The 18,732-nt window shown below is 47.0% G+C and overlaps 4 protein-coding genes across 4 annotated transcripts; 2 read left to right on the top strand and 2 right to left on the bottom strand.

Moving 5' to 3' along the window:
- Window positions 1–1,450: 1,450 nt before the first annotated feature.
- Window positions 1,451–2,961, top strand: apdF_5 (Aspyridones efflux protein; the record flags this gene model as incomplete). The annotated part of the gene is made up of 3 exons (XM_031147638.1): window positions 1,451–1,925; window positions 2,085–2,350; window positions 2,404–2,961. 3 exons carry the CDS (start codon window positions 1,451–1,453, stop codon window positions 2,959–2,961), a joined length of 1,299 nt encoding a protein of 432 aa, XP_031007967.1.
- Window positions 2,962–11,075: 8,114 nt separating this feature from the next.
- Window positions 11,076–12,479, bottom strand: LHYA1_G002662 (uncharacterized protein; the record flags this gene model as incomplete). Its single annotated transcript, XM_031147637.1, has 2 exons — window positions 11,076–11,347; window positions 11,399–12,479. The coding sequence occupies 2 exons, from the start codon at window positions 12,477–12,479 to the stop codon at window positions 11,076–11,078; spliced, it is 1,353 nt and encodes a 450-aa protein (XP_031007966.1).
- A 1,382-nt stretch (window positions 12,480–13,861) lies between these two features.
- On the bottom strand, window positions 13,862–16,162 carry SEPT1 (Septin-1; the record flags this gene model as incomplete). Its single annotated transcript, XM_031147636.1, has 4 exons — window positions 13,862–14,841; window positions 14,889–15,042; window positions 15,088–15,404; window positions 15,460–16,162. 4 exons carry the CDS (start codon window positions 16,160–16,162, stop codon window positions 13,862–13,864), a joined length of 2,154 nt encoding a protein of 717 aa, XP_031007969.1.
- A 627-nt stretch (window positions 16,163–16,789) lies between these two features.
- PHO85 (Negative regulator of the PHO system) lies at window positions 16,790–18,078 on the top strand (the record flags this gene model as incomplete). Its single annotated transcript, XM_031147635.1, has 2 exons — window positions 16,790–17,053; window positions 17,158–18,078. Coding segments are annotated over 2 exons (1,185 nt in total), but the record flags the coding sequence as incomplete, so codon positions are not given.
- Window positions 18,079–18,732: the final 654 nt, after the last annotated feature.

Here is an 18,732-nt window from a genome sequence, read left to right as displayed (position 1 = left end):
ACGAGTGGTGTTCGAAGAAGCCATCGGTGCGGTCGAGGCCATCTTTTTCGAATGTTTCTACCGCTTGGCTTTTCCATGGGTCGTGCAGACGAAACTGGTGCAGGATATCATGGTCAATGTTACTGAATCTATAATACTGCAAGCTCCGCCTGTAGGGGGAGTTGACAGTATGAACGGCCGTTTGATTGGCGAGCTGTAACCAGTGGGAGCTAATACTGTTCTTGTCCATAGAACGTAAGGACTGTGTCGAGCCTAGCTTATATACGCTCTGTTATTTGGCGTCAGATTGCCCACCACGAGTAGATAGTATAGTGACCTTGAGTTCATATGGAAAGACTGACATCTTCACAATCGTCTATTCTGTTTTCGTCGCCTATACCAGATTTTATTTTTACAAGCTGATTTACCTCAAGCGGCCATCCTACCAAAATTTCCAGATTTATAACCGGCCGTACACATTCTAAAGAATGACCCTAATAACACCCAAGTACAGCTGGATTACAGAGCTAGCTAGCGCTCATGACCGCAGCCACAAGCTTCTGATACGTTAGGAAAAGAAGCGGTTATTAAGGATGACGGTCGCCTTAATAGCGGTTGGAGAATTGTAAGTACGGGGTTGACTACATAGTAATTATAGTATTACCCCGAAGGGCCTCAAATGGCCAAATAATTCTAGGCAACAGGGGTAGCCGAGTCAAAGGGGGACCTAGTGCCGCGTGGACAAGGAGACGCGCCGCGACGCGAAATTTAATGCGAACTTGGGACCAGTCAGGTGACTCGCATCACGTCATGTCTTGAGCTCCACGTCCCTTCATTCTTTTTCTTTTCCTTTTCCTTTTCTTTATCTTTGTGTTTGATAAGTACGACAAGCTCCTTCAACATTTCGTGCTTCCTAATGTGTGTTCATTTTCTCCAAGACTTCTCTAGAAGTCTTCTCGCCTTCCTAGTTAGTGCAAGGAAGAGCATGCAGAGATGGACGACGACATCCAAATATCAAGGGCGCGTTCTCTTCGCAACCTAATTCCCTCATTAATATGTCCTGCAGTATTTGGATTCCAGCTATGAGAGCCATTAGCCCCATGAAGTTGCCTGCGAGAACTCTGAAATCTGTACTAACTTCCGCACGCTACCCCATTCTTTCCATCCCACATTTCGCCGCAAGTGGGCTACGGTTCGAAAACTATTGCGAGCGAGTGCTGCGAGCGTTGGAGGGAAAGGGAAGCAGCATGTTGAAATCAGATAGGAAACTAGAGATGATCCATCATCTAACTCTATATTAAATTATTAATCTACACAGTTCTAGCACCACTGCACTGATCCACCAAACGCCCTTTGTTGACGAGCCATGCCCCCACTTTTGCTAATAGTTCTGCGAAGGATTTGTTCATTTATTTTCTTTTTAGCACCTCTGATTCATTGCCAATTCACGTATATCAAACAATACCAAATAATGTTTTCCAATCCTTTTTCCAGAGGCATCCGTCGGAGTAATGATAATGTGGACGAGAAGGAGATTGAAGATGATACAGCCTGGACGCAAGTCCTAATGGGGCATCTCCTAATCTTCAATACGTGGGGCTACATCAATTCCTTCAGCATATTCCAAGAATACTACACCACACAACTCCAGCAATCACCTTCTGCGATCTCCTGGGTAGGCTCTTTGCAAATATTCCTCACCCTATTTCTCGGTACCTTCGCCGGCATAGCGCTTGATTCGGGTCTATATCGTGTCGTGCTCTTTGTCGGCCCTTTGCTGCAGTTAATTGGGATATTCCTTACGTCTATCTCAACCAAATACTGGCATCTTCTCGTCTTGCAAGGGATAGTACAAGGGCTTGGAGATGGTCTGATATTTGGACCCACCATTACAAACATTAGCACGTATTTCAGCAAAAAGCGAAGCTTGGCGATGGCGATAGTAGGTAAGTCAACTTATCGGAGAATGTTTTCCTACAAGAGGTATCTTAGGAGTGGTTTAGCCTCTTAATGTTGGACTATTCATTAGCTACTATTCATAAGACATTGTCAACTCCGAAGCTCTATTATTTTAGGCAATACTAACTTAGATATGTTCATTGTAGCTACCGGGACTGCTACAGGAGGCATTGTCTTTCCAATCATTGCCCAGCAGCTATTGCCCAGAATTGGATTTCCGTGGACTATCCGAGTCTTAGGATTCGTCGTTTTGTTCAACGCCAGCATCGCACAGTTCTTTGCGAGGGAAAGGAATATGCGGAAGGTTTCAGGCCCACTGTTCGATCTGAAATCATTCAGGGATGTCAAATATTCCATGTTCAGTGCAGGCATATTCATGATATTCTGTAGTTTATATGTTGGATTCTTCTATGTGAGTCCATGGCTCACCCCCGGTGCTACAATCGCTGATATACTCAACATCAGATTGGTACTTTCGCTCGAGATGCAGTCCATCTCTCTGTATCTACTTCCAGAACCATCGTGATTATCATTAACGCTGTTGGTGTTCCAGGCCGAATCATTCCAGCCATTTTAGCAGATGGATACATAGGGCCGGTGAAAACCCTACTCCCATTTGTTTTTATGGGATCGATTGTTCTCTACTCCTGGATAGCCGTCACGTCTCTAGGTGGCCTTCTACCCTTCATAGTTCTCTACGGAATAGCTGGAGCCGCTGTTCAAGGCCTCTTCCCATCTGCATTAGCGAGTCTGACAGATGATCCGAAGCAGAAGGGTGTTCGAATGGGCATGGTTCTTTCCATAGCTGGCCTGGGAAGTCTAGCGGGACCTCCCATTGCTGGTGCGCTGATCACTACGGACGGGGGAGGGTTTCTTTATGCTCAGATTTTCAGTGGGACTATGATGATGGGCGGGGCGATGATTCTTTCGCTTGATCAGCTGCTGGCATGGAAGATGAATCGACAATCAGCACCTACGGATGTTAGCAACCACCCTATCCCTTCAATTAGGGATGTTTGCTAGAAATGGACTGGGGTCTCATTGAGGTCTTTGATCTTTGCTGGGCCTCAATATTTAAATAGGCGAGGTCAAATTTGGATTCATATTCCACGGACTTGCGAGGCTGACTTCTTACTTCATACTTCAAATTCACGAGTCCGAGCTAAGCGGGAGAAAAATAAATATATGCTACCTTGTACATTCTAGGAAGCTCGCTAGGCAGTGGGTTGGGGAAACAACCTCTTCTTCTTGGCTTTTCCCGCTAATCAACGGACGGCGGGACTACAGCACAATCCATATTTAGATACGTTCAAAGTACCTATGAGTGTACCTTTTGCGGCTTTAATCTATCTATATCATGTACAAGGTTATTAAAAAGGTTAATTACCAAGGCTCGCATTTACAAAGTACTTCAGCCCCAATACTTCGCACAAAATTGCGTCTTGCCTGATGCAATCTAATATGATCGACGAACAGTCCTTCGGGGTTCCGCAGCCAATAAGTAGATGAGCTTGGTTACGTGATCCTCTAAACCTCTCACGTGAAATAGATAAGTTCAAAGACTTGTGTTGTCTTACCCATAGATGGAACTGTGGCTTTGGGTGGACAAGTTGGGGCTGTCAATTCAAGCCATAACCCGTACCAATTGACATACAGCAAACCACGGAACTGAAAACAGCCTCGCTATCTCAGATCCCTAGGACTCTCCATGGCGAGTATATAAAAACCCTTGCATGCGACCAGAATAGGCATACCTTTCATCGTCTTTCCATTCACACCAAAGTCAAACCAACACCGGAAATATTCTCAACTCCACACAACAAGCTATCTTCAAACAAGCATACGAAATCAAACCTCATCTATATACCCCTATTTAAAATGCAATACATGTCCACCATCGTCCTAGCAGTCGCAGCCATTGCCACCGCAGCCCCAAAAACCAATTAGCAGTATCGAGACATCTACTTCGACCATGGAATCTTGCAGTGCAGCTCATGAAGGTACGTTTATTACTCAGTCTTTCCTCGTTGGAGTTGTCATATATCTGATGACTTTCTTTTTTGAAATTTGAAGCTAAATACTTCTGTGCAGGGGAGTCTGATGGCGTTTCTTTTGTCTCGTAGTGCGTGGGGGAGAAGCTTCTTACTATTGATACGTGTGGGCGTGGAAGCTGTTGTGCGTCAAGGCGGATAGACAGCCGCATTGCACGTGTTAGAGCCGTAGCGGAGGGATATTGAATTTCTGTTGGTTTAGAATTGCGGTTGGCTTGGGATTGTAGTAGAGGTGTTCTTATTTTGTCTGTTTTGACCCGCGGTCATATATCATGCTTTCATGTACTAAATTGTAATATAAGTAATTGAATACTCCAACTATTCTTTCATATTACCCCTGTATAATATCAAAGGATGCTATTTATATGATAGAAAGATGCTGTGCAGGAGTCTTGAGAATTCTGCTCCTTTGTTTTACCTCGCTTAAAGATTCTCCTTTTCCCTTCCCCCTACCAACGACCAATTCACCTTTTGACGAATGAAGTTGCTTAAAGAAAAGGAACCCTTCTTTGTCAGTATGAATGTCAGTTTGACACATTTCGATCTTGACATCTCGAAATCATCTTCCCGACAGCAAACAACTGTTGAATAGGTATATTTCATCACCCGCCTTTATTTTGACGAAGATTCCTAACTTCTACTATCCTCAGCTACTGAAACGATTTTGGCTTGACCAATTTTTTATCCCAAGATGGATATCGAGTGGACGCCCAAATCAGCTTTACCAAAAGTGCTCTACCGCGTGGTAAATCCAAACTCGGCGTGCAAGTTTAACGAAAGATCCGGCTTCACGGCCGCCAACACCACACTCCGCATCAACGCCAGCGACCGCGGAGCTTCTCAACTAGATCTCTTCTACCGCTCCATCGAAAACCACCGCAGCGGGAAGAAATTCGACAGTCCCTACATCTCCGTCTTCGCCGACCGGATGGAGGCCGAGAGCTGGACCCTAGCTGCGGAAGCGCTATTCGGCGAGTGCTGTTATATGGCGGAAATCGATACCAATCATTATTATCTGAGGGGGAAGGCCATGTGGTGCGTGAGGGATATTCAGGATAAATCCCTGAAGAGCTCGGCTCAAGTAGCTGCGAATCGAAATCTCCCGGCTCGAGGCCTTTGTAACGCGCCCCGGAACTCTGAGTGGTTGGTTTTGCACACGATTGCTGGACTTGCTGTCATGTCCCAGACAACACCGGATCAGATCCGCTCAAGTAATTAAGTCTTGTATCCTATCCTTGGAAAAGGGAAAAGGGAAAAGTCGAGCTAAGAGATATTATTGTCTCCAGAGCGTAGAACTTCATCGACTGATGATGATGATGATGATGATGAAAAGTCCCAGGTTATACCACCGGACGATTCGAACTCGATAATCGGGACGTATAAAGAATTATAGTTTATATAATTATTAGAATATATATCACATGTCCTATATAACCTTAGCTCTAATAACTAAGCAGCGATAAAGCTTTTCACTTCATCGCTGCAATCTTAGCTAGGACTTCTTTTACACCTAGAAATGCAACCATGAAATAATGTCTAGGCTAGCACTCATATAACCTTATAAAACTAATAGTAGGCGCTATAGAAGTACCTGCATAATTATTTAAGTGCGCGCTACACTAGAAAAAATCATTTAAATACATAATGCTAGCAAATATACAAAAACCGACGATTTCGTGCGACCGCAGTTTCCCACAACATGGCCGACCGTACATACCTTACACAACCCTCACCCAGCGCATCCAATAACGCGGCTACAGAGTGAAAACCTCTCAATCACAATCCGCACCGCGTTCTCGGAACGGTAGATCGGCTGTTTTGGACCTGGGGGTTGTGGTATGAGGAGATATAGAGGGCGTCGAGGGCGCGGGAAGTTTCGTCGTTGTTGACGTTGAGGTCGAGGTCTTGGGGGGGGTGAGGTGAGTGTGAGGTTGGAGGTGGAGGGGGAGTGAATAGCCGAGAGTAAGATTACCAACCACGAAATACTCGTATCCTAAATACTTTTTTACCTTAGTATAAAATCATTATACTCACAACTTACATCCTACCATCAATATCCAATCTGAGTAAAACCAATCTATCCTCAAGCTATTCAACTTCTTACATACATGTCACGTTATAGATCGGACTCCCTCGCTTACAGAAATAGTCCGTGCCCTTGAGGTTATTCCCAACCCAACTTCCTGCTTCTATACCTGCGTAGGTACTTTTACCATTCCTCTTTATCCTTACCTTGTTGTTTCATAAAACTTTTATAATAATGCCCACCGAACCATGATGATATAAGATTACTCGACTTTACAGTACAGTATTAGGTCGCAGTGTTATAGTATAAGGTGTCCCGTGATTTGTTTCATAACCCCGAACTCTTGTTTCAACCGCGTGCCGCTTTTTCTTTCGCTTGCCGCCGCCTCTCGTCTCAAACTTGTATCAGGATCTGTAGATCATTTATAAACCTTCAATCTCCCCTCATGTTCTTTTCTAAAGAAACATTTATATCTATCTTCTTCTTCTTTTGCAGTCAGTATCTTTTTTGCCTTGAGGTTTCAGTTGACTATAAGAAACAACGTTCTAGCTGTGGATAGGAATTTTACAGCACACGCAGTCCGAGGATTAAGGACAAGAACTCAGGTCACGATGGCGACAGGATGGGGCGCCTATTTTACCTCGTATGTGAAAAAGAAGGAAGGGACACCAGGTTCAGGATTAGGTTCAGGTGCAATGGAACCATCACCTGCGCCCATAATTATTCCCCAAAAGGTGAGAGACTGAACACCCTTCCTTCCAGCAAAAGCATCGTGACCTCAATGCGGGAAAGAAAGGCTGACATCAATTAACGTCCAGCCCACAAGCACAGCGCCGACTAAAAAACTCTATGGAATTCCGGCAGTGCCTGGTGCTAACGATCGCGAGCAATCCCAATTGCAAACGTCGGCTTCGACTTCGACTTCGAATGCGTCTAGGGTGGCGAAGATGTTTGGATATGCTGCTGCTGCCCGGGCGAAGATTGACAAGGAAGCAGCAAACACGCGAGAAAATGAAAATGCGGATCAGCAACGTCTATCCTTGGCTGCTAAACTCAATTCCCCCGTGCAAGTAACGTCTCCAAGTACTAGGAATCCAGATTTGATCTCCAACCCGGCTCCAAAAGCAGTATGGACGAAGATTGAGCCCACTCCACTTGTGGCCACGATACTAGCGAAAGCAGCCTCTGTTTCGGAGACCGCTCCCACGCCTCCGGAAAAGTCATCAGGACAGCAAACCAAAAAGTCGTCCCTTAGCGAACTGGATGATTTGATGAATATGCTACAAACTAATCCAACGGAAATTCAACAGTCCGTGAAACCTGAGTCGGGACCTCGGGAATGGAAGAAGGGTCCGAAGAGAGGGAAAGCATCCATCAGCCAGCTCGATGACTTGATGAGTAGTATGATGCAAATATCCCCAGCATCCGTAGAAAAAGCAAAGGTGTCGAAGAAAGGGAAACCGTCTATCAGTGAGCTCGATTCGTTGATGGACATGCTGGGAACGGATTTCAGCTCAAGTACAGATGTCTCGGCATCCAGGAAAAATTCGACTTTGGGTCGAGGGATCGCAAAGTCGCCGATGGGAGAGGTCAAGCCATGGCTCGAGAGCTCACTTGTAGATGAGCCGGCACCGATTAAGATGCCGATGATGGTTTCAACAGAGCCGACGGGGAGGATACAAGCGAGTACTTTGTCTTCCCCTGTAGCTCCGTCAGACGAGGAACAGTACACTGGACCGACGATTTCCGAATATCAAAAAATGAGCGACCAGATCAAGACACAGCAAGAGCAAATAGAGTTAGAACGAAGACGGATGTGGGAAGAGGAGGAAAAATTTGAGATAGAGGAGAAAAAGCTTGCGGAAGAGGATGAGATGATGAAACAATTCGTGGCAGAGGTGGAACGTGAGCAGGCGCGAATCAAAGAAGAGGAAGGAGAACGTGGTCAAGAAGGAGAAAGGCAATCTGATTATGAGAGTGATTATGGAGATTCTGATGCCGATGAGAGGGACAGCTTTGACCGTTTAGACGATGACCGGTTGGCTCGACAAGAAGCTGATTACCAGAATTCTCAAGTAAGGATTTATGAGGAGGAGGTGGAAGCAGAACGTTTGCGGTATGATGCGGAAGAGGAAGATGCTAGGCTCGAAGCTCAACGGATTGAGGATGAGACGTTTGCTAAGGAACAGAGACGTTCCGAGGAGGAGAGCGTGGAGAGTATGAGATACGAGGAGGAGACCAGACTGGAAGAGGAGCGCGCACAGGAGGAACGAAGAGCATGGCGAGAGAGGCGTGAGGCAAAAGAGAGAGAACAACTGTGGGCAGATGAAGAGGACGCGAGATTAGAAGCCGAGCGTATAGAGGATGCAAGAATCGCGGAAATCGAAAGAGAAGAGCGCTTAAGATATCAGGAAGATATGAGGTTGGAAGCTGCGCGCATCGAAGAGGAAAGATTGGCCGAGGTTGAAAGAGAAGAGCAACTGCAATACGAGGAGGATATGAGAGTGCAAGCGCAGCGTATGGAAGAGGAACGAATTGCCGATGAGCGGGGGCGCCGAACGGAAGAAGAGCGAGAAGAACGTTTGAGGTATGAGGAGGTGGCCAGAATGGAAGCCCAACGCATTGCAGAAGAAAGAATGGCCCAGCAGCAGCGGGTAGAGCGAGAGATAGCAGCGCAGGTGGTGGTCGACGAGGAGGATTTTGAGGACGACGAGCCTTTGTCCAAAGAGGCACAACTGAAGAAAGCCGAGGAGAAAATCAAGGCAGCTTTTGCAGGGCTTGCGCAAGAGCGTGGTCAGCTTGCAGGAAATGCTGCTCCAAATATCGCTATTGCGGTGCCAAAACAAAACACTGCAGTAGTTGGAAGCGTCGAAAAACCTTTTGTCAACAAATTGAAGGTTGGTAAAGTGGGTGTGGGTTTAGGTTTAGATGTGGCGAGCGCTCAGAGGGGAGTTTCAAGATATAATACTGTTGGAGGGAGAGGAAATGGAAGTGGAGCTGGACCACAGGTACCTGAAAAGTCACCTGGTGTTGCGAGGTATAACACTATTGGAGCCCGATCACAGACACCACAGAAGTCGCCGGGTATTTCGAGGATAAATACAGTAGCTGGGAGACCTGGACTTCCTAGCGGACCAAGATCTGGGTTGCCTTCGGGACCGAGGCCGAAGAGATAGGGCAGGACTGGTTGTTTAAGTTTCCAACTTGTAAAGATGATACCCTCCTCAGTGGAATTGGCTTTTTTTCTCCTTTAAAGGGAGTTTGATAATCAGGAGTTAGATAGGTATATTTATTACTTTGCACCGTGTTCCAAAACAGCATTGCCATTCTAACAGTGAAATCGACGAGACATAGTCCTATCTACCCTGACATCTTGTCTCACTTCAATATGCGGCCCAGTTCAAAAGCAGCTGGTTCCATTCATGTAGCTCCCTCCGTATACAGTATTCTGTTGCACTTCGCAAGACCATGACATAAACCCAACACGTAAATCCAAGTTACCAGCCCACTCCACTCCACTTAGTTCGTACGGAGTAAGCATCAGCTGAGCAGTGACCAAGCCCTCCTTCTAAATCCGTACTAAAGAGGACTTTACTCTGCTTTGTTGCATTTCGCAAATTTGTACCTCGAGTCGTGAGTATACATACGAAGTACACCAGAAGATCAAACCACCCCAAGAAAGACAATTGAGCCTCAAACCCCGCTAACCCGGTCATATTTCTTACATGATGCGCGAGTCATGTATATAGCACGTACGGTAGCACACGGAGCCCCTTTCTTGCTGCACTTCGCAGTTGCAGTCTATATATAGATCTTCTTTGAATTTTCTTTGACATTTACTCATTGATTGGGTTTCTTCGGAGAGAGAACAGACTTTTGCTTTTCTTTTGTGCAATCATTGATTGCACTAGAATAGTAAAGGTCGCGTGCGCATTTACTAATAAGTAATGCGGTGCAACGAACGAGTCATGAACCAAAGAGCCCACATGTACGTACAGTACGAGTAGTATCACCAAAGCCTTGGCTGCCGAGAGTATTGACTTCTCTTCCAACGCCTCCAAACCCCAAACAAGATCCCAGACATTCGTTGCAACTCGCATATACCCTGTCCATCTCATCCAATTCACCATTCCTCATATACATACACCCCAATCCAACCACCACTGCCTCCTCCCCGAAATCCACAAACGCAAACACCACAGAACAAAAATACCAGCCCCCCGCTGCTCCTCACTCCTTGCAAACCCCAAATCCCAAATCCCAAATCCCCCTTTTTTTTCTGACGCACATACAAGATATACGAACATACAATGAGTCTACGACCCAGTAATGACTCGCGCCCCCACAGCCCCGCCATACACGCTACGCATCTATCTATACACCATACCATGACTCGACCCTCCCAGCCCACCGCCCACTGACTCGAAGTACCAAGATTCACGATATGCAACAGCAACCTCTCTTTCGTCCCAACAAGGGAATACCATGCGAGTGCGCTAGCAGTAGTACAGTACTGTAGCTAAAGGAATACTGTATGAAGGGCCGGCCCCTTCCTCCCTCCCTCTCTTTTGTCAAATTACGCAGTATTGTCTCGCTACTGTACTGTACTGTACGGAGTATGAGATTTGAAAAACCACCTACATACTGTACGAGGGCTCTAGATTTCTCAATTGGTGAGTGGGAATGGAAGACAGGGAAGAGAAATCACCTGTATCATATGCGGCTGACTCTGTCCTAGGAACAGCATGCGTGGGACAGAAGAGATATTTCTTAATCCCGGAAAGCTCCCTGTGGTTTCTTTCTTTGCTAACAAGGTAATTAATGCAAATGGAAAAGGGAGCTTGAGTTGACAGAGTACACATATGATTATTTGTTATATATCATGGGATGACACTAACTGCTGATCTTTGGCACCTTACTAAGAATGCATTGGACCGACCCGTGGAATTGTGCGTGAGGAAAGTATGCATGCATTGTAGTTTCTATTCGCCAAATATATACGGCGTCATCAAGGGGTATTAAGCGTATATATAAAATACAAAAGAACGCGTCGCCATCTTTTACGCGGTTTGAACAGTCGTTCCCATTCCTGCGGAAGGCGGAGGGGCACTCTCTCCTCCATCATGCGTCGTAGGCTCTCTCGGTGTATTAACATCCTCATCTGGTTTCCCACCTAAAGTAGAAGATTGCGATGGGTCGGTCTCCCCCTTGACTTCTCCGAGTATTGTGGCGTCTTCTTCCCAGCTCTTCCTTTCGTATTTCATGACGGATTGTACCCATGGTACGGTGATAGCCGCCCATATTCCCGCCCAAATGAAAGGAACCGCCCATCCTAGCATGTTGTTAGTTGATGAAATGAGCATGAGATGATTGAGGAACTTACCAATACCATACACAACCGCCTTGGGAACAGGATGTATGCAGACAACAACCGTACATGCCACAGCAACTATCAGTCCAGGAATAGACCAGAACCACGACAGGTCTCGGATCATCTTCCTGAATACCGGACTCGCATTATACCTAGCAGCCCAACCCTCCCGGAATGGCCTTCCACCTCCCGCATTAACAGCCACGATATCCTCCACAATATAAAAGATACCCGGATGGACCTTCTCTCCCTTTGCCGTCGAACTGATCCGAAACGGCGCTTTCCATCCATAAGTACTATACAAACTCATCAAGAAGATCGGTCCAGCAAAACAAAACAAGATAGCAGGCCCCGGCATCGATAGTACTCTCAAGAACACAATATGCGGCGCCGCGCCCACAATCAGCAACGTAGTCACCACCGTAATAGTAAGCACCAGTATCCAATTCGTGATATCAAACGCCCATCTCTGATTCGTGCCCAGCGGCTTAAAGAACCGCTTCTTCTTGATGAGCCGGATACTTCGCACCGCAAATTCGACGTATGTGGGACCACCCCAGATGGCGGTAACGACGGCAAATGTGATATAGCCTTCCACGTTCCCGCCGTATGTCATGGAGTAGAAAAGGAGAATGGGCACGACGCAGGCGTCAAAGACCATGAGCGAGATGTAGCCGGCTAACTTCCATCGCTTGAAGCCGTGGCGAAAGGTGAAGGGGAGCTGGGGCAGGAGCTCGGGGTGTTGGTGGTAGTAGGATTGCAGTGTGCTTCCGCGCCGGCGGTACTCTCGTTGAGTCGCTGCTCTGCTGTCGTAATAAGCATCGCGTTCTTCTTCATCGAGATCGCGGGTTCGTCTCTGGTTGTGGGACGAGTGCCGGCGGATGGAGACTGTACGGCGGGGGGCCGGAGAGGTTTGTGTTTGAATAGTAGGGAGGGAGGTGGTCGTGACGTCGCGGCTTTGGTCAAAGGTTACTCGTGGTCGTTCAATAGGACTCGTTGGTGATAATGGTTCTGGTTGTGATTCGGAATGGACTATAGGCTGAGAAAAAGACGCCCGATCCAGCGCAAGGCTCCCGCGAATGACTTCAGGCATAATTGAATGTCTGGTATTATCGTTGTTGCTGTATTATCACCATTGCACTATCAGATGTCGCATCTGGGTGCAGGCGAAGGAAGGGGATACAGATGAATGTGCTGATGATTGAAAACCTTGGAGGACCGGAAGCACGGAGGTTGACACGCAAACCATGCGACTTGGGAGTCTTGGACATGCAAATGTGAGACGATCTACGTCATTATCGCCAAGCCTTCAATTCTCAATCCTTGTAGATGGTAGACAGTTTTATATAAGAATCGAAATTAATTTACACACGTTCTGTTAACTTCTCTCTAGTTTTGTAGCTGGAGACTTTCTTCATATGCCTCAATAGTTACACCTTCTACGTAATAATTCTGGGTCACGCTTCTAAAACGGGGTGGGGATACTTAGTAACTATCACGCGTTTTAAGCGAAGAGGCTATTGGTTAGCTCCGACTCCGGTACTTTACTTTACCCCTGAACCCCTCAATCAAGTCAGCCCACCAAGCCAACTTCGTAAACCATCCGTAACATAAATGCTTTACTTCGGTGAAGTTACTGCTACCTTGAGCATGCTATCTCTCAAGTCACACCTCACGATATTCCAGCAGAACTGGTAGCTAAATTAGTAAGACAGGTTGCAAATTGAATGTCAAGAAACCCTATGTTCCTGATTATGATGAATGAACGAATCCAGAAAATCCACTTCCATCATACGACTTGAACTAACGAACGAACAAGAGAGATTAACAGCATATACAAGTTTAACAACACTTCTAACCGCTAAATACACACCACTTTATACCTAAAGCAAGCATTGTCAAGTAGCAAACCCACACTATATGCCCTAGAACAAACATATCTATCCATCCCTATTCCTGCACACCAAAAACTAGCAGCAGCTCACTCATGTTCCGCCTTGCGCTCCTGAAACTTCAAGTCTCTTGCCAAAATAAACCTTGAATCAAGATCCTATTATATACTACACTACACCCCACTCATCCGCGTCTCACTGGTGTACCGTATGTCTTCGAATCGTACTAGGCGAATCACACCTACTTCGTACTTCAAAACTAAATCTCCCCTTAAAATATCTTACGCTATCTAAGCAAAACCGAAAAGAAGCTCGGTAAGCAGCAACTAACAAAGCACAAGCGGAAGAGTTGATACATCGGTATATTCCATTCCATTCCACCACTCGAGTAAATGCTACGCTAAATCAAACTAATAACTACCTATCTGCTATAAAAGAGAGGAAAATGCTGATACCTGACTAAACCAAGTAGCTCATCGTAGAAGACTTTCCTTAACGCCCTACCAAATCATGCGCTTCCTGAGTAACCACATATCTCCACTCCACTCCTCTCCTCGAATATACCCGTCAAGTTATACCAACCTCAGAATCCCATCCCGACCCCAAAGTCCAACCAATCCCTTACCCCAACACCCCAAATCCTCGTCTCTTCAGCACCCTGCCATGTTCCAACAACCCACCAGGCCAGACCCCCCAAGATTCCGAATCCACCCAAGACTCTTACAGCAACCCAGCCACGTCGTTTCATCTCAGCGTTCAACTGCAATAACCCCAACGGATCTGCCCTATCCATTCCCACTCCCATTTCCATTCTCCTGCCTGCTTCTTTGGGTTTCTTCCTAGAATAACTCCCTTCATCTGCAACCATCTTGACTAGTCCCTTCCCAGTCTCAGAAACAGGCACAATACTCCCATCCAGCACACACTCTCCTAATCTCTCCGTAAGCCAGACGGCTCTCTCACTCCTAGCAAGTGTCTCGAAGCGAATACGCTCATTTTGCAGCGAGCGCTGAAGGTCAGCGGCCCAGTTCGCTAGGCGGATTTGCGAGAGGCGTTCTTCGCGTTGGGTGTGGTCGTTTATACGTGCTAGCGCATAGGAAACTGATGGCCTTGTTAAGTTTTGGAAAGAGGAAGTTGGCGAGGCAAGGGATTGTGGAATTGTTAGAGCGGAGGAGGTGTCCCGCCATGTGATGAATTTTTTGGCTGCTGAGTGACGCAACCAGGAGATACTGGATGGTTCGAAAATTTGCGACACGAGCGTGTGCAGGTCGGATGGTACGAGGGGAGATACATAGTCTGGGGACATCAGGAGGGAGGCGTCCATAGTGTCGTGGTCTTTGGAGGGGGTTGTTGATATTGCGTAGGGGCTTGATATTCGATGTCCTTCAGCAGAAGGACCGAATTGAAAGGTGCGTATGTTGGATGCCGAGAGTTCGCTTGTGATGTTCTCTTTAAGTGCTGAAATATCGGTGGAGGAGAGGATGTCGGTCTGGGAGAGGATAGGGATTATGTTCGTTAGGTGGGAGAGGCGGCGGAGGTATTCGATGTCTACTGGTCTTATTCCTGGGTTGTGTTAGAAAGGCCCGGAAGGCGAGGGAAGTGGAGCTTACGCTGTGTGATTACATAGAGAACTAGATCGACTTGCGATCCTCCGTTTCCACTTAACATATTAATCATATCAGGCTCGCTCAATGTATCGAGTGATGTAGCCTTTTTGAAATGAGACTCGACATAGTCGACGACTGGGGTAATGCATTCCAAGCACTGGAAATGTTAGTAGATATCAGGCTTCCCGGAAGAAGTACCTACTGATGTCTTATGTCCATATCCAGGGGTATCAACAAAACACAAATTCCTCTCCAGCACCGAATCGCCCAAACTCTTCCGTCTTCTCAATATCCTACTCTCCTCCAAATCAGACCACCAAGATGGATACGCTCTTGTACTAGCATAAATCTCCGTAATCTGCGAGGTACTCTGCATCTCAACGCCACTTCTCGATTTACTCCTCGAGCTTTTCCTCCTTGTTTCCGGGATGGAAATCGATTGTGGGGAAAGGGGATCCACGTGTACGATATCCTCGCAGACCTGTACGATCGACTTGATCAATGATGTTTTGCCAACACCTTTTGCTTGGTTAGTTATACTCTCAGATAGTAAGTTGTGGCGCGGGGTACATACCCGAATCCCCAGCAATCAAAACCTTCAACCTTCCCATATTCTTCCCTCTTTCCGTAAAGGGCCGTCGGCTCGGCATCTTAATACTAGGCATGACCAGTTGTGGTGCACTACCACTCTCAGCCAGTTCATCCCTCTCTTCATCCCCACTTGATGCGATCGCCTGACTAGTCACCTCATCCATGTATGAACCGGCATCAGAGGCACGGCGAGAGTCGGGGCTACTCATGAAGGATGGGGGAGCAGGGGACCCAAAGGAAAGGGGTGTGAAGGGTCTCGATATCGTAATTTGGGAGGGACGGCGTTGATGGTGGGGCAAGGGCGAGGCGTTCCTGCTTTCTGATGCTATGGAGGATAGGTCCTCATCAGAAGAACGTGGTCTTGGCTGTCCAAGATTCTTCTTCCAGTTCCGTCTTGCATGCCGCAGCTTGTCTTCGGAATCATCACTATCTTGAGATATGGAGCTTATCGTCGACTCCAGGCTCTCAACTCCGTACGTGCTGTCTTTTGAAGACTCGCGTTGTTTCGATGTAGGGGAGGGGGAATATGAATGGGAGAGAGACTCTTCCATAGTCTTTTCGTCTGCTAGGAAGTATGTCATTTGCGGTGGCTGATTGCGTGTTGCCAGTGGTGTGGTCTCGTTATCGGCGAAGCTGGTACTCCGGGACCGCCCTGTGTAGGCGTCCTCTCCAGGAAGGGGTCGCATTGTAAGGGAGATGGTTTGGTGTGCTCAAGACAGATTCAGCATATCCAGGGATTGTTTGGAGATGTTGAGGTTATTTGGAAGTTGTTTGCTTGCTGTGGTTGTGGTGTTGATGTAGTTCTAAGGTTCGTACCCCGCTGTGCCTATCGCTCATCAGGCACTATCGTGGTGGAGTCACATATGCGCTATCACGGAGGTAAAGGCGAGTAGATTATGGGACTGGCAGGAATATGGATTATTTGTACATCAGCCATACGATGCAAATGGATAATAACACTTTGTCTATAGCTATGTAACATAATACAATACACTCAGACTTTATATTATAACGTTTCTTTTATTGAATTCTTTGGTTTCTTGTTCCCAAGTAATATATCGATCCACATTCTGTAACTGGACCACCACCACTAGCCGCTCTCATAGCCGATCGGCGCTTAAAGACCCCCCCAAATAGCAATTCTGCCCAATAAAACAGCGTCCATCTCCCGACAATCATCCCATCCCATGCCCACCACCCCTCCCCTCTCCATACAAATACTCGCAGCAGCGGATATAAGAGGTCCTGTACTCTCCGGGCTTCTTTAATATCTTGCCTTGCCCACCTCCACAACGGATTCACACGAGTCGAAGGACGCGTTCACCATTCTTAATAATCTCTGCACTCCTTCCTCGCTCCTCTTCGACCCCCGAATCACTTCGCGACAACGCCCCTCGCCTCAGCCTCCTTTTCGAACCTTTCCTCCCTCACCTACAGCCCAGAGACTTCCTCCTTCATTGCCCAGCACTATTAGCGTACAGAATCTTGCGGCAGAAGAACCGTTCACCAAGATGGATAAACGCCACCCGAGTTCTTTCCAGCAGTTGGAGAAGCTGGGAGAGGGGACATATGCTACGGTATGTTAAGGATGGGGTTCCAGCCTAGCCGCAGCCTGAAGCATTGCCCTAGAATTCTTGCATATATTAGCTCTACTATGAAAGACATATCCTAACTTCTACAGGTTTTCAAAGGTCGTAATAGACAAACCGGAGAACTGGTGGCCTTGAAAGAAATCCATCTCGACTCGGAAGAAGGCACCCCTTCCACCGCAATCCGCGAAATCTCCCTCATGAAAGAGTTGAAGCACGAAAATATTGTCTCCCTACACGATGTCATCCACACCGAGAACAAACTTATGCTTGTTTTCGAATATATGGACAAAGATCTTAAGAGGTACATGGACACGCAAGGCGACCGCGGTGCTCTCAACCCCATTACCATCAAATCTTTCATGCACCAGCTGCTACAAGGCATAGCATTCTGCCACACCAATCGTGTGCTACATCGAGACCTAAAGCCGCAAAACCTCCTCATAAACGTCAAGGGCCAGCTCAAACTCGCAGACTTCGGCCTAGCCCGCGCCTTCGGCATTCCCGTCAACACATTCTCCAACGAAGTCGTCACCCTATGGTATCGCGCCCCCGATGTGCTCCTGGGTTCCCGCACCTACAACACCAGCATCGATATCTGGTCCACCGGCTGCATCATGGCCGAAATGTATACAGGCCGCCCCCTCTTCCCTGGCACGACAAACGAGGACCAACTCGTACGTATCTTCCGCATTATGGGCACACCTTCTGAGCGCACGTGGCCGGGCATTAGCCAGTACACCGAGTACAAGCAGAATTTCCAGATGTATGCTACGCAGGACCTGAGGGCGATCTTGCCGCAGATCGATCCTAATGGTATTGATCTGCTGCAGCGCATGTTGCAGTTACGACCGGAGTTGAGAATCAGTGCTCAAGATGCACTGCAGCATCCTTGGTTTAGTGATTTGGGCGGTGGCATGAGACATCCGAGCCAGATGCCGGGCCAGATGCCGATTCAGCAGAGGGGGTACGCGCAGCCTGGGGTCGTGGCGCAGGAAGGGTATGGGTATTGAAATGGGCACAGAGAGGAGTATACGGAGTGAAGGGGTCAGGGAGTTGTCGAAAATCTATGCGGTGCTGGGAAGGAAGATTATTTATAGGAAAGATGGGTATGGGAGGAGTTTGAGACCTGGAGTGGCCGGTATGCATGCATAGGATGGCGTCTCATGGGCTTTGTCTTGGTCTCGATCATACAGCGTGCGTGGCTTTTCTTGCGTTTACTGGTATAACAATAGCGATAACAAGAGTAGATAATGAATATTCTAGACCTCTATCCTACTCCCGTCTCCTTATTCCTTTTCATACCATGTATACTCCGCAGTATTTCCCAAGTGGGATGATAATATTAAGTGACCATAGCCCTATGACCAATGTATACCTTTCAACCCTCCCTGTTTCTCTCTCCGTTTTTGCTATCTCTGCTCCTTTTACATCCCACGCGCTTTTCTTCTTTGACATACTATACCAACCTACTTATGTACTCTTCCCTTTCGGCAATTTTTTACATGGCGATATAGTACAGTACATCATCCAACGGAAGCGTTTTTTAGATACGCTTGTAGTATTCAGTATGGTATCTTGCGCTGTGAAAATGGTGTGTGTGGCTTTTGCGTCAGGTAAATGGAAGTCTTTGGATGTATACAAATTATATTGTGGGTTTTTATTGC

This window comes from Lachnellula hyalina (assembly GCF_007821495.1).
Source record: "Lachnellula hyalina strain CBS 185.66 chromosome Unknown contig00021, whole genome shotgun sequence".
Lineage (NCBI taxonomy): Eukaryota > Fungi > Ascomycota > Leotiomycetes > Helotiales > Lachnaceae > Lachnellula > Lachnellula hyalina.
Note: the sequence above shows the minus strand (reverse complement) of the source record. Positions and strands in the feature narration are given on the sequence as shown.